The sequence below is a fragment of the Condylura cristata genome, unplaced genomic scaffold (assembly GCF_000260355.1).
Source record: "Condylura cristata isolate star-nosed mole 26May11 unplaced genomic scaffold, ConCri1.0 scaffold00026, whole genome shotgun sequence".
NCBI lineage: Eukaryota > Metazoa > Chordata > Mammalia > Eulipotyphla > Talpidae > Condylura > Condylura cristata.
Window position 1 is genome coordinate 30542064 of NW_004567127.1, and position 20584 is coordinate 30562647.

At 38.1% G+C, this 20584-nt stretch overlaps 1 protein-coding gene across 2 annotated transcripts in view; it reads left to right on the forward strand.

Annotated features, from left to right (window-relative positions):
- Nucleotides 1–2143: 2143 nt before the first annotated feature.
- The window catches only part of CLINT1 (clathrin interactor 1), a 56135-nt gene continuing 37694 nt past the window's right edge, over nucleotides 2144–20584 (forward strand). For both annotated transcript variants that reach the window (XM_004689827.1, XM_004689828.1), the window contains exon 1: nucleotides 2144–2382. In XM_004689827.1, the coding sequence (XP_004689884.1) occupies nucleotides 2342–2382 (41 nt within the window). In that variant the 5' untranslated portion in view covers nucleotides 2144–2341. The remainder of the gene's footprint in view (nucleotides 2383–20584) is intronic.

Below are 20584 nucleotides of genomic sequence, written 5' to 3' on the forward strand. Positions count from 1 at the left end.
AATAAATCTTAAAAAAAAAAAAAAAAAGGAAAGATGGGGGTCTGTCCTACTGGTGTCCCATGACTCCTCCAAAGGAAACAACACAGAGGCAGACAGAGGATCTAAGCTGTCAGTGTTCATTGTCTACAATTGTTCACATAAATAATACAGCAGAGCACGGCTGCTATGAACCTCATGTTGGTTTGGTCTTACTAACAATATCAGCTCATTTAGTGAAAAATGAATGTTTTCCTGAGGAGGGATAGGTAGAACACTTTCTCCTGTATTTTCCTACTGTGGACACTTTTAAATTGCCACAAAGAAGTTACTATGGAAACTGCTCCCAAACTTGCAAAAACATAGGTATAAATGGAACACTTTGTTGACATGCAAATGGTTAGTCTCTGCAGATCATTTCTGAATAAATCCCCTAGTCTGGTTCTTTTGAGTCCACAAAATCGCTCTTGTGTCAAGGACAGGCACCAGTTTTGGTGTTACATTTGGCCCCAGGTTGACTGTGCAAATGTCACAAGTGACAAGTCTAGACACATCCAAACTTAGTGTTGGAAAAAGCAAAATAGACAACATTGTACTCTTCTAGTAACTGGTGGGGCTGACTGTGAAATGCTACTATACACTGTGACTGCGAACTGGCCCTGTGGGAAGGTGGCTATTTTTTATCTTACCCAGGCAATCAATGTACCCTGGACCTGCTCGTTTGAAAATTAACTTGCTGAGCTCTTATTTATGCAAAGCAGTTTCTCTCTCTTATCTCCTCTGGCTACATTCCATACTTTGAACCCTAGACTGGAAACACAAATTTCTCATTTGAAATTCCTTCTCTCTATCTCTATCTATGCTCACTATTACCTACTTTCCCCTACCACCTTCCAAATTCACTTTTTGTTAGCCCAAGCACTTCTATGTCAACAAAACTCTATGGCAGCTTTGCCCGGATGTCTGTTTTTTGTCCTTATCTGCCTGGCAATTTCTTCAACCTGTTAATTATCTCTGAAACCTTTACTATAAGTAAGCGGATGCAACAAGAAGAGGTGACTTGATCTGTGGAATGAGGGGTCGAAGATTCTGGATTCTTGATTTGGGCTAGTCATTACCTGGTTTCACGAGTAACTAGTTTTCTTGCCTATGATTTTTATGGTCAATTTCTTTGTATCACTTAAATTTCAGCTGAACTATAATGTCTTCAAAAAGCCCTAATCATTTCCTAATGCTGTTTTCCTCTTAACATTATCTTTTATTTTCAACCACATACCATCAGCATTTCTCTTAAATATTTGCCTGATTGTTTCCTTCAGAGACCTTTAAGATGGAAGGATATAAGGTCTTGCTTTTTAGTGTTACATCCTGACTGAGAAGTGCCCTGGATTTTCTCAGGTGGCTTCTGTATCCCTCACTCCTTGCCCTGAGAAGGTGCTCAGTAAATACCTGTCAACTGACAGGAACTAAAATGTAAGGAGCTGACCCAAAGTATTGATTAAGGTTACTGGTCGCTTTCACAAGAATATTGTCCAAAATGAGTAGAAAGTGACGACAAGCATTGCAATGAAAATACTTAATGTGGTGTGTGCGCGCTTATACTTAGACTTTGAAGAGCATGATCTTGCCAACTTCTTTGGTGTGTCACAGAGTTGTGGCCTTTTAACGGTTTTCCATGGCGTGGTAACTGAGTTTTTGGTGTTTACGATGACTAACTTGAATAGCAGGGGGCCGTCTGGCTATAAAACTTGAGCAACCACGTAGACAGGTTTTAGGATACAACCGCTTGCAACTGGGAGGGGCTCTTGGAACGAACCCCAGCCGGGCGTCGGCCGTGGAGGGGCGCATGCCAATCACAGCGCCGTGGAATCACGATTAATCACCTTAGGAGTCTGGATACTGAGAAAGCCTGTGGGCGCGTGGGCAGAGCCCACCTCTGAGGAGGAGAGTGTGGGGGCCAAAGCACACCTGGCTGGGCCCTAAGCCCGAGTTCCGGTTCCGTTGGTGACGAAGGGCGGGACGGGACGCAAAGGACGGGAAACTGAGGAAAAGTCTTCCCAACTGGGACACGACCCCTACCTCTGCTCCGCGGGTCCCGGCGGGAGCGCAGGCTGAACTACTCATCCCGGCGTGCCCTGCGCGCGCGGGCGGAAAGGCGGGCACTTCCGGTCCACGCAGCGCGCTGCCCCCGCGTCTCGACGTGTCACCGGCGGCGCCGCAGCTCTGGCAGGCGGAGCTGACTTGGGGAGTTGGAAGCGGCGGGCGGCTGTGGCGACCCCGGCCTGGACCTGCTCCGGTGCCGACGTGTTCCGGGTTCCGTGGGGAGCGGCAAAAGGAGGCGGCGGGCCGACCCGCGCGGGACGCGATGTTGAACATGTGGAAGGTGCGGGAGCTGGTGGACAAAGCGTGAGTATCGGGGGGGCAGTTGTGGCGAGGCCCACGCGGGGTAGGCGACTGAGGGGACTGGGGTACTGGCCCGGCGCGCTGCCGGTCGCGTCACGCCCCCCGTTCGGCCAGCAACATCATGGCGGCACCGCGGCTGTAGTCCCCTGTCCCTCCGGCGTGGCTGGGAGGGGCCCCTTCCTGGTTTCGGGACGGCCTCGGAGTCCCCTTCTCTCTGAGTCCGGCCCCCCTGTCCCTGGCGCTGCCTGGACACCTCTGGGCGCCCTGCCTATGTTCGAGGAAGCAGGGGGCGGGGTGGCCTGGACCTCGGGTCATTGCTCTGACCGGAGGATAGACTCGACCCCGGGCTGGCTATGGGCTGGGCCTCCCGGGCGACAGCGGAGGCACCGGGTGGGGAATGCGGCGTCCTAGCCCGCTGCTTCGCTCGGGAGTGTGGGTGGAGACCGTGGGCCAGGTCGGGTAGGTCTTTAACTTGTTGAGTTACTTGTGATTATTAATGAACCTCAAGTGGTGGAGTCGGTGGTAGGTGTAACAAGTGGCCATTGTGATCAGGCTGAAGTTACTCTAGAGGAGACTCACCCTTTGCTTTTTTGACCCAGTGAAAGTGGGTTCTCTTCATTTCCTCTTCCACTAAACTTCATTTTCAGTGGGCCACTTGTTCCATTCTCTTTAAGAAGTCATTAAGAACGTCCCCATAAAGAAAACAACCCAGGTTTATATCCTCTTGATCTGCTTTTAACTTCCGTGACAGATAGAGTGACTAATACATAGTTGATTCCCTTTAAGACTTAGCTGGTAATTTGAGTGACTTGCTATACTAGGAAAACCTTAACACATATATTTTGTGTATCAGAAAGAACAGTGGTTACATAAACTCTTCTAGGCCAACAGGAAGTAAAGTTTAAGAATTTAACCAGTTCTCTTCCTTTCGGGTTTTAGTGATCATGCAATAACTGGTGACAAAAATGGTTCATTGGCACTACCCACCCAACTTAAAAAATCAGGAAGTGTAAATGGCAAACTATTGAGGCTTTCTGAATACCAGAGAAAAGTAAATCCAGTGACTTGCATAATGTATGAGAGAGAACTTATTTTCAAAATTTTCTGTGCTACCTGGCAAGCAGTGGAGTGCGGGAAGGGCTCAGGTTGCAGAACCTGCAGAGCTAGGTTCAAGCTCTGTAACTTTGACAAGTTACTTAACTTTACAATACCTCAGATTTCTCAGATGGCAAGTTGAAAGTAACAATAGATAACTAGCTTCCTTAGAAGACTGTTGTTTGAATCAAGGCGCAAAGACTTAAGTTGCATTATCAGTCTGCTTTTGGTAACTGTTGCAGATGGCCTCTAGTGAGAGTTCATTGAGATAAGCAACATGGTTGAAAAGTGATTTCCTTTAATAATTTTTCCTTTAGCAGCTACTCATTTGACCACTAGGCCCTCCAGACATTATTTTCCTTTCTATGTACCTTGGCTTTTGCTCTTCAAAGATAAAGTCATGGTTCTTTTCCAAATGGAAATTAGCTTGACTAACTGGATGGTTCGTGGTTATTTTTTAATATGTTAGAAAGACTAAGGTGCCAATTTAAGTAGCTTAAATTGCAGTTGAGATGGGAAAAAAACTACAAAATGATGTAAAAATAAGTATTAAAATAATAATAATAATATAAAATAAACTATTATGTTATTTAAAAAAAAAAGTTCCAAAGTCTTTTCAAAACTTTCTAAGCCAACGACAGCAGGAGAAAACACCCAATAAACACCTTTCTCTCTTGGAGGAATAAATTTGTGGTACTCAACAATCTGAAGAGGCTGTACATTTTTCAGGATATAGAAATCAAGGCAGTATTTCTGCTGCTGCTTTTGATTTGATATTGTTTTTCTTTTATCATCTGCATTACCAATTCCAAGTGCTTCAGATAAATTTGCCATGTAAGTAGTCACCAAGTCATCTAGTGGAAGAACTGTTGTTCAGAAATAACTCCTCTCTTCCTTTTTACTGCCCCACTTAGAATGGAGATTTGAACCAAGTTAGTCTAGAAAATATAAGGCTCTTGCCACCAGAATTTTAAATGTTCATGGGTATCATGTTTAGATTATAACATGAAGTTTTTTACTGTTGAATACTTAGCATGTCGTTTTCATCTTTCACTAGTAGGAGAAAAGAAGTTCCTTCTAAACCTCGAAATTTCACAGAACTATGTACCTGTGACATTGTGTCCAGTTAGACTGTTCACCTTACAATGCCATAGTGGAGATGAAGTAGAGCCATACAAAGGATGCTGTGAAAATGAGGAGATAAGGGAATTTGGAAATGATGAAACAAGGGCATACTTAAGCATGAAGACTTATGTGATAGAAAGGATAATGGTTAGGGTATTTAGAGACCTGACTTAAGGTTCCAATACTGTCCTTTTTACTTGCTATAGGTATGATTTGAGGTCAAATCATGTGAATCTCCAGGCCATGGATTCCTCGCCTACAAAATAAGGAAATTGGGCTGGAGTAGGATTTTCCATCTTCACTATCTTATTTAAAGATAAGAATTTCCATCAAGGACAAAACTGAAACTAGTTTTTCACACTGGAAAATTTTGGAAATTCATTATCCTCTGGAGACAATTTAGGTTGGAAAGGAATTTAAAAAAAAAACATCAATAAATATTATATTTAAATGCTTTTTGCAATAAATAAGTAGAACCCATGACTCAGGAAAACTGGAATTTTTATTTATGATTTGTCCTTACCCAGAAAGATTTAGTTTAAAAAGAAAAATGTATCCCCTTTCAAAATACATCCCTGGAACTACTGCTAGTTCATATATGGTGGCAGTTAAGTGTAAAGATAGATTTCAAACACTGGCTTTTGAGATCTTGAACACTTTTCTGGAGAGTGGGAGTTTTCCACAATTGTTACACCTCCTGGTGGTATTACATGGCTCTATTTTGTGGAACTGAGGAAAAGAAGATAAAGCCATAGGCCAACAGAGCTTGAAGTGCCAGTTTCCTCCCACTCATTCTCAGCCAAGTTGCATAAAAAGCAGCAGTGGCAGGAAAGGATAAGTGACACCACTCCCACCACCAAGGACTAGCTTGACCATTGTCATTCTATGACCTGCCTCTATTTGAGAATGTAATAAAACTGCATTCTTTCATGTTTTGTCATACCACACATGGCATAAATACATAGTTGTTAACAGTTCTTTTGTATTCTTCAGATTTGTAAACTGTAGTGAAGGTGACACAGTAGTTGTAGACCAAAAATCCTTTGATTTCACCGCAAGAATGATATTAATAATAAATCTCTTATCTCTTTCATCATGGCTTTTATTTTTGTGACTAAATCAGCACGAACCAGAGTCCTAAGGCAATTGCTATATAGATCATTTGTTTTAGGCTTTCTCTTCAACTTGTATTTGTCCCCTATTCTTGTTTGTATTTATTTTCTAGTTTTTAACTCCTAAATGTTCAGCTAATTTAATAGAGCCATAGAAACTTTTCAATTCTAACTGACCCAATAGGGAGAACCTCTTGAGTTTATAGACAGATAATACATATGTTATTTATTAGATTTCTTGGATTTGAAATGTATATATGGCTTCAAGAAACTTGCCACTACAAATATGGTACAACATGAACTTACCATTGATTTTGCTTTTCTTCTAGTCCTCAGTTGTTTCCCCCTTCTTTTCCTTGTATTACCAGTAAGTATCTGTTCAGTTTCTTTCTTAGAACTTAGAAAGCAGGGCCCTCCCTGGTGGCACAATGAGTTAGGACACAGTACTGCAAGATAGCCGCAGCCACTTCAGTGTGAGTTTGATCCCCAGCCCAGTAGGTGATCCACATGACACAGCACACCTCTCCTGTCTCGCCTGCTGCTCCCCTCAGCATTGTACCTCATCAGTCTGCCTGCTCTGCTCCCCACTCTGTCTCTGGTGAGTCCTCTCACTGCCCGTGTACCTCTGGCCTGTACCCCAGTTCTGTATGCATAAATAAATAAGTCTTTAAAAAAAAAAAAAAAACTTAAAAGCTAGGATGATTGTGGGCTTTCTAGTCTTCCATTATCAACTTTTCCTTGAACCAATTGCAGAGACAATTATTACTACTAAAATCGTGAATGAATTCTTTCTCCTTTATAGTAACTGAACACAATAAGATACTAAGAATTTAATTACAATGAAAGATATGCTCAGTTTGTCTCTGTCAGCATTTTTTTTTGGGGGGGTGGCTTTCTGCAGTGGTCTATTTAGTGGTCTATTGACATGGTGTTTTAAAAAGCACTTAACTACCTCTTATTTTTTCCTGTGTCCTTTAGTGTTAGTTTACAAGTAGTCTTCCATCTGTTTCTGATACATCCATTAAAAGTACTTGGCTTTTTAAATTTTAAGTACCACTTGCTAGTCCTCCTAATTTTTATAGTATGGTTCCTCAAATGAGCCTTGTCTTATGCTTGTATTATATTATTTTCTTATTTGCAGTGTTTACTTACTTTAAGAAAAAAAAACCAGACAACTTAAATAACTATTAATCTTAAAATGTTACTGTTTAATCTGTTTAAATCTACTCTATAGCTGGAATTTATTCCTAATTTTGCTTTTATTATTGAAAATTTCAAATATAGCCCCAGTAGAGGCACTGTTAAATGCACTATAACGTAGCTTCAACAATGTGGTTAATCTTGCTTTATTTGCAGCTGTCACCCCCACTCCATATTATTTTGAAACAAATGCCAGAAACCAAGTATGTCATACATAAATACTTCAATCTCAGAAAGGTGAGGACTCATTTTTTTTTTTAAATCAGCCCACAAAATGCCGTTTTGCACCTTTTGTAAAAAATCACTTAATATCCAATATCCACTCAGAATTCATTTCTTAATTGCCTCACGATGCTATTTTGGTATTGTTGATCTAGTGAATATATCTCTTGATTCTCTTAATCTGTAAATATTTTTAAATATTTATTTATTTATGCATAAAAGAACTAGGATACCTGAATACAGGCCAGAGGTGCAGGGAAGAGGGTGAGAGGATTCGCCAGAGGCAAAGTGGAACAGAACAGATAGATTGACTGAAATACACTGCCGAGGGGAGCAGTGGGTGAGACAAGAGAAGTCTGCTATACCATGTGGGTCAGCAACCTGGCTGGGGCTCGAACTCTTGATGCAGTGGCTGCAGATATCTTCATAGTGTTGTATTTTAACCCCTTGTGCCACCAGGGAAGCCTTTAAGCTGTAAATTTTAACCTCTGTTTTGATTTATTTTCCTCATACAGCTTATTTGTTGAAGAAATTGAATTATTTACATGTACCTCAATCTGGATTTTGCTAATTGTATCCTATGCAGGTTACTTAAATGTATCTCTAACCTGTATAACCTCTAAATTAATAATTGTAGCTAGTCACTTCATCAAATTCGGGTGCCAGTTTTTAGAGGAAAACTATCTGATAGATTCATGGTACATCTTTAGTACATGTATTGAGTGTTCTGTGCAGAGTACATGCCTCTCTGTCTCAGCTGGTGCTACTAAACATTAAGAGACAAAATATTTAACTGTTTATTCGTATATATTTTTTAAACTGTTGGTCCCTATGAGCTTTCCTAATAACCTAACTATGTGTGTCTATCTATATATTTTTTATACTGATTTGCTAGCCAAACAAACTGCCTATACATAGGCACCTCTACTGGTATTTAATGGGTCTGGGAAGCAATTTGTGGTTCAGAAATCAGAACTTGATTGAAATCCTAGATTCTTTACTAGGAAGCAGTGATTTTAGGCACTGAAATGCTACCTAAGATTCCCTATTTATAAAATACAGATGACTGTTTTACAGTAGGCTGGTAAAGATGAAATGTGCATGAAATATTTAAAATCTTTATAAATTCTAAAACTTATTTTTGTATAATGCACAAAATAATTTATAGAAGAGACTATAGTGTTTGAAAGAATCTTTAAAAATAATTGTTAGACTAGCTTATTTTCAGGTATGTAAGAACCATGTCTTAATCTGTGAATCATTATTTCAGTGGACATTCTTCTCTACAGTTCTTCTAAATAGACATCTTAGTCTACATGTAGGAAGAGTTATAAATAATTCTTTTGTGGCTTGTGTTTACCAAAGCATATTACAAAACAAACTCTTTTGAAACACATGTTGAGGAATAAAGTCTTTGGAAACACATTGCAGTTTACATCTATCAATTCTTGTAATATTTTTTCCAGCATGTTTTATGCTTTTTTTTTTAACATTTTAAAGATACTGCTACTGTAAAATATTTCTTCTAAAATACAAAAAGTTTTATTGATTTGCAGTTTATCTTTAAGGAGGTTGGACAATAATCAAGAACAAGAACCCTCAAAAGTACTATAAATTTGTCATCTCTGAGAATAGGTAAATAGTATGTACAAGAAAGCATACTGCAGAAGGGTCTTTCAGTTACTCAGTCTATTCTCCCTTCTGGCCAGAAATTCCTTTGGACTTCTCAGGGCTTATCTTCAGTTTGAAAATTAAATAAAGGTAAAACTACATTAACATCCCATGTTAGAACCAATTTATATCTGCTTATGACTGGTGGATAGATTAAGCCAATAGTTAAAGATGAGTAACTTTGTTAATGTACAACAATAAACAGGCTACACACATTCACTTCTAGGTGAATGTATATGCATTAGTAGGTAGTAAAGGTATGTGCATGCTTTTGAAATGTTTCATTGAAAAATTCTCTTCTAGATAGCCATGTATTTTTATAGTATAGTGAAGGTGTGTTTTGGAAATTCTGATTCTTGTTTTTCTTGCCAATGTTTTCATGCATTTTTAGCAAAGCATTAAAAAATTGCTAACAACATACTTAGATTTTCTTTCTGTTAAATATGCTTGCCTTACAGTTATGTTTGGTACTGAGGGGGCATTTGCTCATGAAACCTAGTTAATACTTTTAGCCCTAAAACTCACTCTCCACACATGTATGATGCTTTGAAAATAAGAAGTCACATTTGCTCACAACCCTCCAATCTTTTCTCATCTTGCTTTTCAGCCTTTACATGATATGGCTTTCTTTTGCCCCCCTCTGCCCTCCTTTACCATCATTCTCTCTTCTCTCAACCTTCTGTACTTAGAGAAAACAGCATGCATTCACACATCGCTCTCTTCTCCTCTGCTTCTGTTATTTAAATGTTCTTGCCTGCTTCCCCTGGGATGTATGCTACTTGAGCATACACATGGCATATAGTACACTGGTGCTCAATTCTTATTTTTCAGTAAGTGTGTTACTCATTTTTTTTTTTAAGATTTTATTTATTTATGCATACAAAACAGGGGTACAGGCCAGAGGTGCAGAGGCAGTGAAAGGATTCACCGGAGACAGAATGGGGAGCAGAACAGGCAAATCGACCAAGCAGCGGGTAAGACAGGAGAGGTCTGCCTTGCCATATGGATCACCTCCGGGGCGGGGATCAAACTCACGCTGAAGCAGCTGCGGCTGGCTTGCAGTGCTGCGTCCTAACCTGCTGTACCGCCACGGAGGGCCACGTGTTACTCATTTATTATAAAAGCTTATAACAATTGAGTATATTTGTCATGTACCACAAACAGTGGTGATAGTGTTCTCAATTTATTGATGAGGAAATTGGCTACAGAGAAGTCCAGGAACTTGCCCAAAGAAATACATCAAGAAAATAGTCTTCCTGGTGGCCTACGGGTTGAGGATTTTTGCCACCTCCTCAGTAGCCCACTGGGACAGCCTGAGTTCAATCCCCAGCCAGGAAGCTAGCCCATATGGCACAGCAAACCTCTTCTGTCTTGCCTGTTGCCACCCTTAGCAATGTATTTCAATAGAGCTGCCTGTTCTGCTCCCCACTCTTTGCTTATAAATCCTCTCACTCTCCATACCTCTGGTCTGCCAACTCTCTACAAAAAATAAATAAAATCAAAAAGTAAGCAAGTAAATAAAATCTTAAAAAGAAGAAAATAGTTTTGATTTAAAACAAGGAGAGCCCTCCCTGGTGGCACAGTGGATTAAAGCACAGCACTATGAAACTATCGCAGCCACTGCAGCATGAATTCTATCCCCAGGCCACATGGTGTAGCAGACCTCTCCTGACCCATCCTCAGCAGTGTATTTCAGTCAGTCTGCCTTTTCTCTCCCTATTCTGTCTTTCGTGAATCCTCTCACCCCCCACACCTCTGGCCTGTACCCCAGTTCTGTATATATAAATAAATCTTAAAAAAAAAAAAAGTGATTTACCCTCAAAACATACGTTGGTAATACTTTTAAGTTTCTGAACCTAATTCAGTGAGTTTCTTTTACTATATGTTATAGAGAATTTTTCTAGGCTCATAGTACTCTAATGTCTGTAAGTTAGACACCCCTCAATGACAGGGAAGCAAACAGCTATTTCTGTAAGAAAAAAAAAGCTGTCACACTGAAGATGCTCAATTTAATTCTTTAAAAGGTGACATTAACTGTAGTGTGTGCTTTTGAATGAGCATTTACAACTTTAACAAGTTTCCCAAGATCTCATCTTCATATTGTGGTCTGTGCTATTCCTGGAGTGCTGTGTCATACATCTGATTTAAGCATAACTTTTCCCATTTTTTCTTATGTTCAGAAGAGATTGGTTGAAAATATTTTTCCTCATTCCACTATGGGCATAGACTATGTATATTTAAATGTTGTATAATAACTGAAAAGATATTATGGGTATCCATACTGATCTTGGCCATACCTTACAAGGGCATGTCAATGAGTGCTTATTAAATACCTGCAGTGAGCACTGTAGAATACCTGTGAGATGAGAGACAGACTTTAGGCTTCCACAGGCAGCTTATAGGTCTCAAGCAGATGCATGAGAAAAAGCACATGAAAAAGAAGTAACATGGTAACTGAATATGGAGTATATGTTAATTACTGTAGAGATTTAGAGAATGAAACAAGCAAAAGATTCATAAAGGAGATAGTCCTTTTTTTTTTTTTTTTTTAGGGTTATGATGCATATAGAACTGGGATGTAGGCCAGAGGTGTGGGTGCAGGGGGTTGAGAGGATTCACCAGAGACAGAGTGGGAAGCAGAACAGGCAGATATACTGAAATACACTGCTGAGGGGAGCAATGGCAGGTCAGGAAAGGTCTGTCCTGCTGTGTGGGTTACCTCCTTGGCTGAGGCTCGAACTTGTGCTGTAATGGATGTGCTAGCTTCATTGTACTGTTTTAACCTGCAATGCCACCAGGGAGGGCCTATCTTTTCTTTCTTTCTTTTTTTTTTTAAATGTGTTTGCTGAAAGGACAGACAGAATTAAGTATTAAAAATGAAGAGAAAAATCTGAAACACCACTGAAGTGGCAGTGCATCTGAACTTACTAGATTTAAAAAGTCAAACTGTATAACATTTGTGTCTACAAAGATGTAATTTACATGTTGTCCCAGTGCAGGGTGACTCATTATTTTATCATTCTGATTGAAGGGTTTTATGTCCTCTTCCCCTCCCCCACTTTTTTTTTTGAGGTTAGCTCATTTCACTGATTTCTTTCAGGATTTTTCCTAAAGGAGTCAGATAATACATTTAATAAAGCTACTTTAATGAGGTGTTTTAGATAGGATACCACATATTTTTAACGAATATTTGATTGTGAGTATGCCCAAGTTGAGTGAATGTTACTGGCTTTCAATTTTATTTTTAAATGAGGTATAGGAGTAACTAGAAGGGAGACATCAACAATTGAGAAAATGTGCCCACTTTTATTGTATAAAATCTGTTTTCCATACTGTTAGATTAACTAAGTTTGTATGTTATAAAAACACTTAACTGTTTGGTTCTCAGTAAATTCTGGTCATTTGAATCTGATTGATTTGTTCACTTTCCAGTTTCTTTCCCTTCCCCCTCTGGTAACCAACATGTTTTACAGAAGTTAACAGTTATTTTTGTTAAGCAAACCAAAACAAGCCCTTGAAATTATACTGTAGAACTGAGGCTACCAGATTTGGAGAGTGGGGAGCAGGGCAGGAAGCAAAGAGAAAAGGGACCCAATGGACTGGCTTTGTCCATAATGAGGGTTATTGTTGCCTTGGTGGTGGGCATATGTGATAACATACATTTAAAGGTGGGTGAACTTGTACCCCTACAACATTATGTAGTTTGTAAACCAAGATAACCTCAAAAATAATTAAAAAAGAAAGTTATTTTTTTTGTCAATGATTTGTTTGCTTGCTTTAGTTCCACATAGGAAAGAAACCAGCAGTATTGTATTTCACTTTCTGGTTTATTTCACTTTGTATCATCATTTCAGGTTTCATCCATGTTGTCATAAAGACTAGATTTCATCCTTTTTAACAGCTAAGTAATATTCTATTGAGTATATGTACAATAGCTTCTTAATCCAGTAATCCATTATCAGTGGTCATTTGGTTTATATCCCTGTTTCAGCTCTTGGGAATATACTGATATGAACATCATGCTAATATGAACATTAGGTGTATTTATTTTTTAGAATTAGTTTTTTCATAATCTTTGGCTAGATCCCTAAATGGTATTACTGGATCATATGGTAGTTCCATTTTTAGTTTTTAAAAGATTCAACATATTGTTTTCCATAGAGGCTGCACCAGTTTACATTTCCACTGTTAGAGGAATTTGTTCTTGATAATGTGTACCACAGGCTATACAGCTGAATTTGTAGTGACTGGTATTTATAAAACAATTTTCAAATAAATATGTTAAACATTTGACTAAAAGTTTTCCCGTAGATGGGAATGTGTGTCCTAGTTATTTAGTCTCATACATATTCTATTACTATTGTATCTAAATATAACATTTCACTAGCTATTATTAACTTTTGTCATTAAATATGGTAATAGGTTACTGTTTCACATGAAAACTTTGTAACTAGAACAGTCACTGGGGCTTTGTAGATCTTAAGTTTTATTGAAGGTAATTTTTTTTTTGGCCTATTTATTAGTTCAGTAAAATGACTTTTAGACATTTGGACCATATAAATAATTTAGAGTGCTTGATATGGTTTAGGGGAGGGAATGTGGTAGTTGGTGTCCAAAAAAAAATAAGCTTTGTATAACACATAAGACACATAAGGTTCCTTTTCACAACTTAAACGAAAAATAAAATGACATTATATAAAGCAATGCTAAATTTGATAATGTGTTTAACTTTGATATGCTTTCCTTCATGTTAAAACTTACACGCTCTATAACCTGTAAGGATAATGTTTACTTTGCATCTTAGCTTTTCAGTGCTTTAATAGAAGAATGAGTACACTAGGGAGAGCTGGTTGATGACTAATTCTACACTGAAATAAATGTTTGCGAATTGTAGGATCAAATAGATTAAGACTCAGAATTAAAAGGAACTAAGCCAGTTATTCTTTAACATAAAGTTTAACTTTGTTCCAAGTTAAGTTTTTGCAAGCTGTGTTTTTAAAAATGTTTTGTAATGTAATTGAGGTAAGAGTGACATAACAAATATAATTTTATCCTACTGAATTCAGTGGTAGTACATTCACAATTTTGTATGGGGTAAATAGTTAAGTAACTTTATTTTGAACTTAAAATTTAAGAATAATAATGATATCATTTGTTTATCTCTTTATCCACATTCACCAGATTTTAAGATTTTGCTTGGCATTTTTCCTACTCATTTACTCTCTGTCTACATTTCAGATTCGTTGGTTACATGCCCCTTTGCCTAAATACTTCAGTGTGCATTTCCTGAGAATAAGAATGATTCTCTCTCAGAGCCTTTACAGTTACCAAATTCAGAAAATTTTAACTTTGAAAGTTCTCTCTCCTGTAGTTCATATTCTAATTTTGTCAGTGTCCTATGTATTGTTTGTCATAATTCTTTTATCTCCTTTAATGAAGAAACTCTTAACCTGTCTTTGATGATGCTGGCATTTTGAAGAGTACAGGCAATTATTTTGTAAAATATTCCTTTATTCAGGTTTAGCTGCTGTTCCTCCGGTTGTATATCTGAACTGGAATATTAAGTCACATCTTGTCCTGTTTGGGAGGAAAGTGCTGTATATTCCTTGCTAGTGTTAATTTTGATCATTCAGTAAGGTATTGCAATTCCTCCATATAGTGTTTTTTTTTCTAGTGCATTGTAACCTATTACTGCCCTTACTTCAATACTCAGATTGTCATATGTGGCCTGGTTGCTCTGTAAAGCTGGCATGTGTTCTGTTGACATGCCTTTTCTCATTTTAGCACTCTGTAGCACATCATGGTTCAGGCTTTTTCTGATCTCGCTACTTCAACCATGGAGTCACCTTTTCTCCAAGGACCCCTGGTTTTGTTTCCTCTTAAGTGGTAAGGCAAGCTTTAAAGTAGAGCTTTTATCATAGATTCTATAAAGGTTCTTATCATAATTAAGATATTGTATAGATGACTCAGGATCATCTATACAATAGAAAAGTTTACACATGAAACAATGCTTTGGATTTGGATCTGTGAATGTGGTTTTTTTTCTTCAGATAATTAGCTTTAAGGTTTACATATATATATATATTAAAATCTTTGTAGAATAAGATTTATGAAAGATACTTCTTTGCTGTTCTCTTCCTTGTTTCCCCACCTCCAGCAGTGTGATTTACTTTCTGTAAGTCAATTAAAGATGAAAAGACAAAAATCAAAGCATGTGCTCTGCAAGTAAATGCATTGTAGATAATTATTCTGATTATATCAATAAAATGCTCTCTTAGAATGTATTTTTCCTTACTGCTATTTTCTGCTATTACAGCCCTTACCTGTTATTCTGTCACATTACAACTCCTGATTGGCTTTTGAATTGTTTATACTAGCAGCTGATTACTGAGTAATTCAAGTATCACTTAATTATGGCAGCACTATTCTAGTTAGAATGCTAGGTGTTGACACTTTACTTACCAAGCAAGTGTAAAATCCAACGTTTGCGTTATTTAGCATAGACTTATGCCAACTTTACTCCCAAACCAAATACTTAATTCTTTGGAAGGTGCATTTATTTTGACTCAAAATAAAAAACATGTTTTCAGCAACTACAAATACATTTATTGCATTAACATTTTATTAAAATGTATTTTATGTGCAACAAAATTGCACAGTTTTAAATAGTTAAAAGAAATGCAGGTGATTGAAACATTAAGTGTAAAAGAATTTGGTAAATTTGCTAAAAATACAACATTGGTGTTTTAATATAGTTAATAACCCCTTTTGGCCATATTGGTATTTAGAAAGAATAATTGGAAAAATAGAAACATAAATGACATTCGTATTATACTGGTTAGCATTTTTCAAGTATGCATTTTTAGACTACATGGTAATAATCTTTAAGTGAATGTGTTAAGGTATATCTTAATGCTTATATAAGATACAAGAAAGCTCAAGTTACAGATATACTTTTCATGTCAGTTATCCAGATCCCAGGGAGAATAGGTATTTTTCTTTTCTTTTGTTCTCTTTTCTTTTCCTTTCTTTTTTTTTTTTAAAGGATTTACTTATTTATGCATACATAAGTGGGATACTACCATACTATCAACCAGAGGTGCAGGGGCAGTGAGAGGATTCACCAGAAACAGTGGGAAGCAGAACAAGCAGATCGACAAGTACACTGCTAAGGGCAGCAGCAGGCAAGACAGGAGAGGTCTGCCCCTCCATGTGGGACACCTCCGGGGCAGGGATCGAACTTGCAGAAGCGGCCACAGCCTGGCTTAGCTTCACAGTGCAGCACTATAACCCTGTGCCACAAGAGAGAGCCTGAGAATAAGCTTTTTCTAAGAAATGCAGAAAGCCCCAGAAAAACCTGGTTTATTCATTTAATGAATGTTTATCATCAGGAACTCTTCTCTATACTTGAAGTACAGATGTAAACAAGTTTTGGTGTGGTGGGATAAATAAAAATAATTTTATATTTTCCAAATGTTAAGGAAAGATACTGAAGTAAAGAATCATGAAAGGTACTATTTAAGGTAAGGTGGAAAGAGGAAGCCTTTCTGAGGATATGGACAACATCTACAAGAAGACTTGAGGAATTTCAAGTATAGTACAGAGTGAAGAGGAAAGTGTGGACCAGTGAGAGGGTGTCACAGAATGAACAGAGGCTGAGTGGGGAAAGAGAACATGGGAGAGAGATGTATCAAGAACTGGAAAAGGAAGGGTATTTCAAAGTTTGCAGAGGTTCACATGATGTGGCTTAGTAAAGAGCATGAGCTCTGGACATTATCACAATCAAACTGTGTTCAAATCCTGAGCACACCACTTGTTGATAATAGTTGTATGGCCTCCAGTGAGGTAAACATCTCTGTGCTGTCTTCTTGCCTGTAAAATGAGAATAGTATCTGCCTCAGAGTTGTAGGGGAATTAAGACAGTTACTTAGCCCATAGAATTACATAAATACTTAAAACCAATACACAAATACAGCCATCTGACGGAAGAGAATGTAAATCAGGAAATTCAAAGTGCCTTCTTGCCTCTGCCATTTGCTTGACTTTGGTAGGAATGCATCAGAATTGCTGCTGTGGAAAAAGATTGTGCAAAGTGAGAACATGGTTCAAATCTATGCTAGTTTACATTTACAAGGCACCATGCAAAGCGAGACCTACTTGTCTGTGAGAATTATAACATCTGTGGAAATGAAACCCATGATGATTCCCAAATTCATAGTTGACACTGAGCTTGAATAGGAGTAAGTTTGTTAGTTTTTCAACCTTAGATGTTACATGTTAGCTCTTCACATGTTTTTATTAGACATAGAAGTCTTGTGTCAAGGTACTTTCACTTTTTAGTTTTTGGTCAATAAGGTAATTGTAAGTGATATAACAAATTAACAAGTCTTTCTTGCTATACCCCACTAAGACCTCAAATTGAAATGTTATTCCATAATTTTTTTTTCTATTTTGGAACAACTTTAATTTTTTTCTATTTTAAAATAACTTTTGGGAGAATGCTATTGATCATATCATTCTCTTGTATGTGTTTATCAGTGGATTTGTTTTGTTCCCTTCTTCATAATTAGCTTCCTTTCCATCGCACTATGGTATTCACTAGTGAGTTATTTAATCCCATTTCATGTGAGCCATTTATTATTAGCCACTGAGAAACAAAAATGTATAATCCATAGACAATCTGTTCTTGTTATTTAAAGTAGCATATTCTGTAAAGTCACCATGAACATGCAGTTATTAGTAAATTCTGAAGCATCGCTCCTAGGGGAGATGAAGGGTTAGTTTCCTGTAAGCTTCTGGTGACCACATTTTAAGTGATCAGTACATAATAGCCTTATGTTACATATTTTTTAGAGACACTTTATTTTTAAAATACACATATGTTCTGTCAGCTCATTAATACTGAATTCAGTGCCAGTACTATAAATCAGGCCTGAACAAAGCTGACCTAGTACAGGTATTTTCTCTGTAAGGCACTTTGCAGCCTTCTTATATTTAAGAACATTAGACAGCACTTGCTCTTATTTGTTCCACATACTCTTGCTTGCTTTTAAAAAAAGTATAGGGTAGTAATTAGATTCATGGTTAGCCACTGAATAGGTAGAATATTTTTCATAAGAATTAGAAATGTAATGTGTGATTTCATTATGGGAACGAGAGGTTAGGGGTTGGAAAGAATCAAGAAGGCTTTACTTTTTCCTATTTGTTAAAAAGTAGGTTTGATTTTAACTGAGAGGTGGGAATTAAGGAAGTTGAGGTCAGATCATTAGATACTGGTGATCGCATCTCTTAATTCTTCTAGAAATTAGCTTTATAAGAAATGTAATCCTTTAACTCAGGACATATTTATTAAACATCTGCTGTCCAAAGTCTGTTCCAGACACTTTCAAGTAAAGATGGGTTTCTGTGTCCTCTGGATATTTTCAATCTACAAGGGGAGAGGAGCAGTGAACAAGTGTGCCAGTATCATCTCCATTTTAGTTCAAGATAATCGAAAGCCCAAGTTGCACTAGGTAACAGGGTTATTTAAAAAAGGAGTAAGAAATTAAAACAAATGAGAACTTTGCAGTGATTGGAATAAAATTTAATTTTTTAAACCTATATAAAAAGATACAAAAACAGTAAAACATGACATTTAAAACATCAAAAACTAAAGTCAAGAGTAAAGATCAATCAAGTGTTTTTATTTTTTAAGATTTACTTATTTGTGCATAACAGAACTGGGGTACAGGTCAGAGGTGCAGGGGCGGTGAGAGGATTCACCAGAGACACAGTGGGAAGCAGGACAAGCAGATCGACAAAGTACACTGCTGAGGGAAGCAGCGGGTGGGTCAGGAGAGGTCTGCTGAGCCATGTGGGTCACTTCTGGGGCAGGTAGGGTTCAAACTCATGCTGAAGTGGCTTTAGCTTCTTAGTGCTATGCTTTAATCTGCTGAAAACTAGTCAACACATAATTTAAAAACATAACAGATTAAAGGGAAAGTTGTTCATTAGGTAAAAAATAAGAAGTAACACACTAAAAAACAAGAATAAGATGAAAAGTACAAACTGACAATATTTTTGAAAGTTTGAGAAAAAAGGCAGTTTTAAAAACAGTATATACCTAAGTGAGTTATTTGAAACACAAGATAAGTTGTTCTTAAAGTTCTAGGAAGAGTTTACTACATAGTCCTCTTTTGGAAGCTGGAGTGCATGCCACAGAACAGTGAAGTCCCTGAAAAGTGTCCCAGTAAAAAAAAAAGTTGCCTTTGTGTGAGGTAACATTTCTCCAAGCTCCCAGTGGAACTCTTTTCTCATGTTACACCTATTAATCTCTCCAATAGTTATTTTTCACAAAACACTAGAGTATTGTTTGGGGTGGGGGGAGTCTTAGAAGTTACAGAGCTGGATGATACAAAAGAAAGAACAGCTGAAAACAAAATAGTTGAGGCCTACATGCTTGAGGGAACTGTCGCCAATGAGTCCACAACACTTTGCAGCTTTTGCAGCTGCCATGGAGCAGAGAGCAACTCGAGACTGTTACTTTTGGCCCTTTTTCCAAAGCTGTCTTTTCAGAAAGCTTTTTTCTGTGCAGGTAGGGCACTCCATACTGATAAAGCATACAGCTGATCCAGGGGAATAGAAGGTAATCCTCAGCAGAATAAAATCAGCCCAGCCCTGGGACATTTATTTCCCTAGCAAATAGAAGGAAGTTTTATGTATAAGTGACTTGTTTTCCTTTAAAAATTAGTTTTTTGGGCCCTTGCTGGTGGTACATATGGTTAGAGCACAGCACTAGGAAGCTAGCAGCAGCTAGCAGACCTCTCCTGACCTGCCCGCTGCTCCCCTCAGCAGTGTACTTCATCAATCTGCCTGTTCTGCTCCCCACTCTGTCTCTGGTGAATCCTCTCACCACCCCTATGTATCTGGCCTGTACCCCACTTCTGTACACATAAATGAATCTTTTTTAAAAATCAGTTTTTTCATTGTATAAATAAAATTTCAAGTAACTGCAACATCCCCCACCCCACCCCACACACAGTTTTCATGGGCTTATCCACATACTCATATGTTTATATAATTGATTAGTGGTTAGAGTTTTTACATCTTGCATTGTGACCATGAAAGGAAAAGAATTTCCTCTGGTGCTTCTTGGGCTGTTCTGTTGCTGTGTTGTTCCAAATGCCACGTTGGGAAGTTATTCTTCCTCTTGCTTCCCAGAGCCACACCATACATGCTTCTTTTTGCCAGCCATAGGATACCCTCTTCCTAAATCCCATTTTGTAATTACAAACCTGTCATCTGCCCAAGTGGTAAGCAGTAAACATGTGTGTTAAAGAGGCAGTAGAATGGCTTCCACAGAAAGTCAAGACCAGTGACCCTCAAGGCATTTTCCAGTGTAATAATTTCTGTTCTTCAAAGGAAATAGTAACCGATTATAGAGCATGGGACAGGAACTAGGACTCATTGTCCTTCTAAAACCCTTCATTCAGGCAGACACCCCACGGAGTGAATTATTGGTATGTAAACATTATTTTTGGCTTTTTTGAAAGCTCAGAATTCATCTTTTGATATCCCTTACTGAAAATATTAACTTCATGCCATATAATTTCCAGCATAGTTTCTTAAAAGTATTTTTCTTGGGCCCTCCCTGGTGGCGCAGCGGGTTAAAGCACAGCACTGAGAATCTAAAGCCGCTTCCACATAAGTTCAATTCCCGCCTGCCCTGGAGGTGACCACATGGCGTGGCAGACCTCTCCTGACCCGCCCGCTGCTCCCCTCAGCAGTGTACTTCACCGATC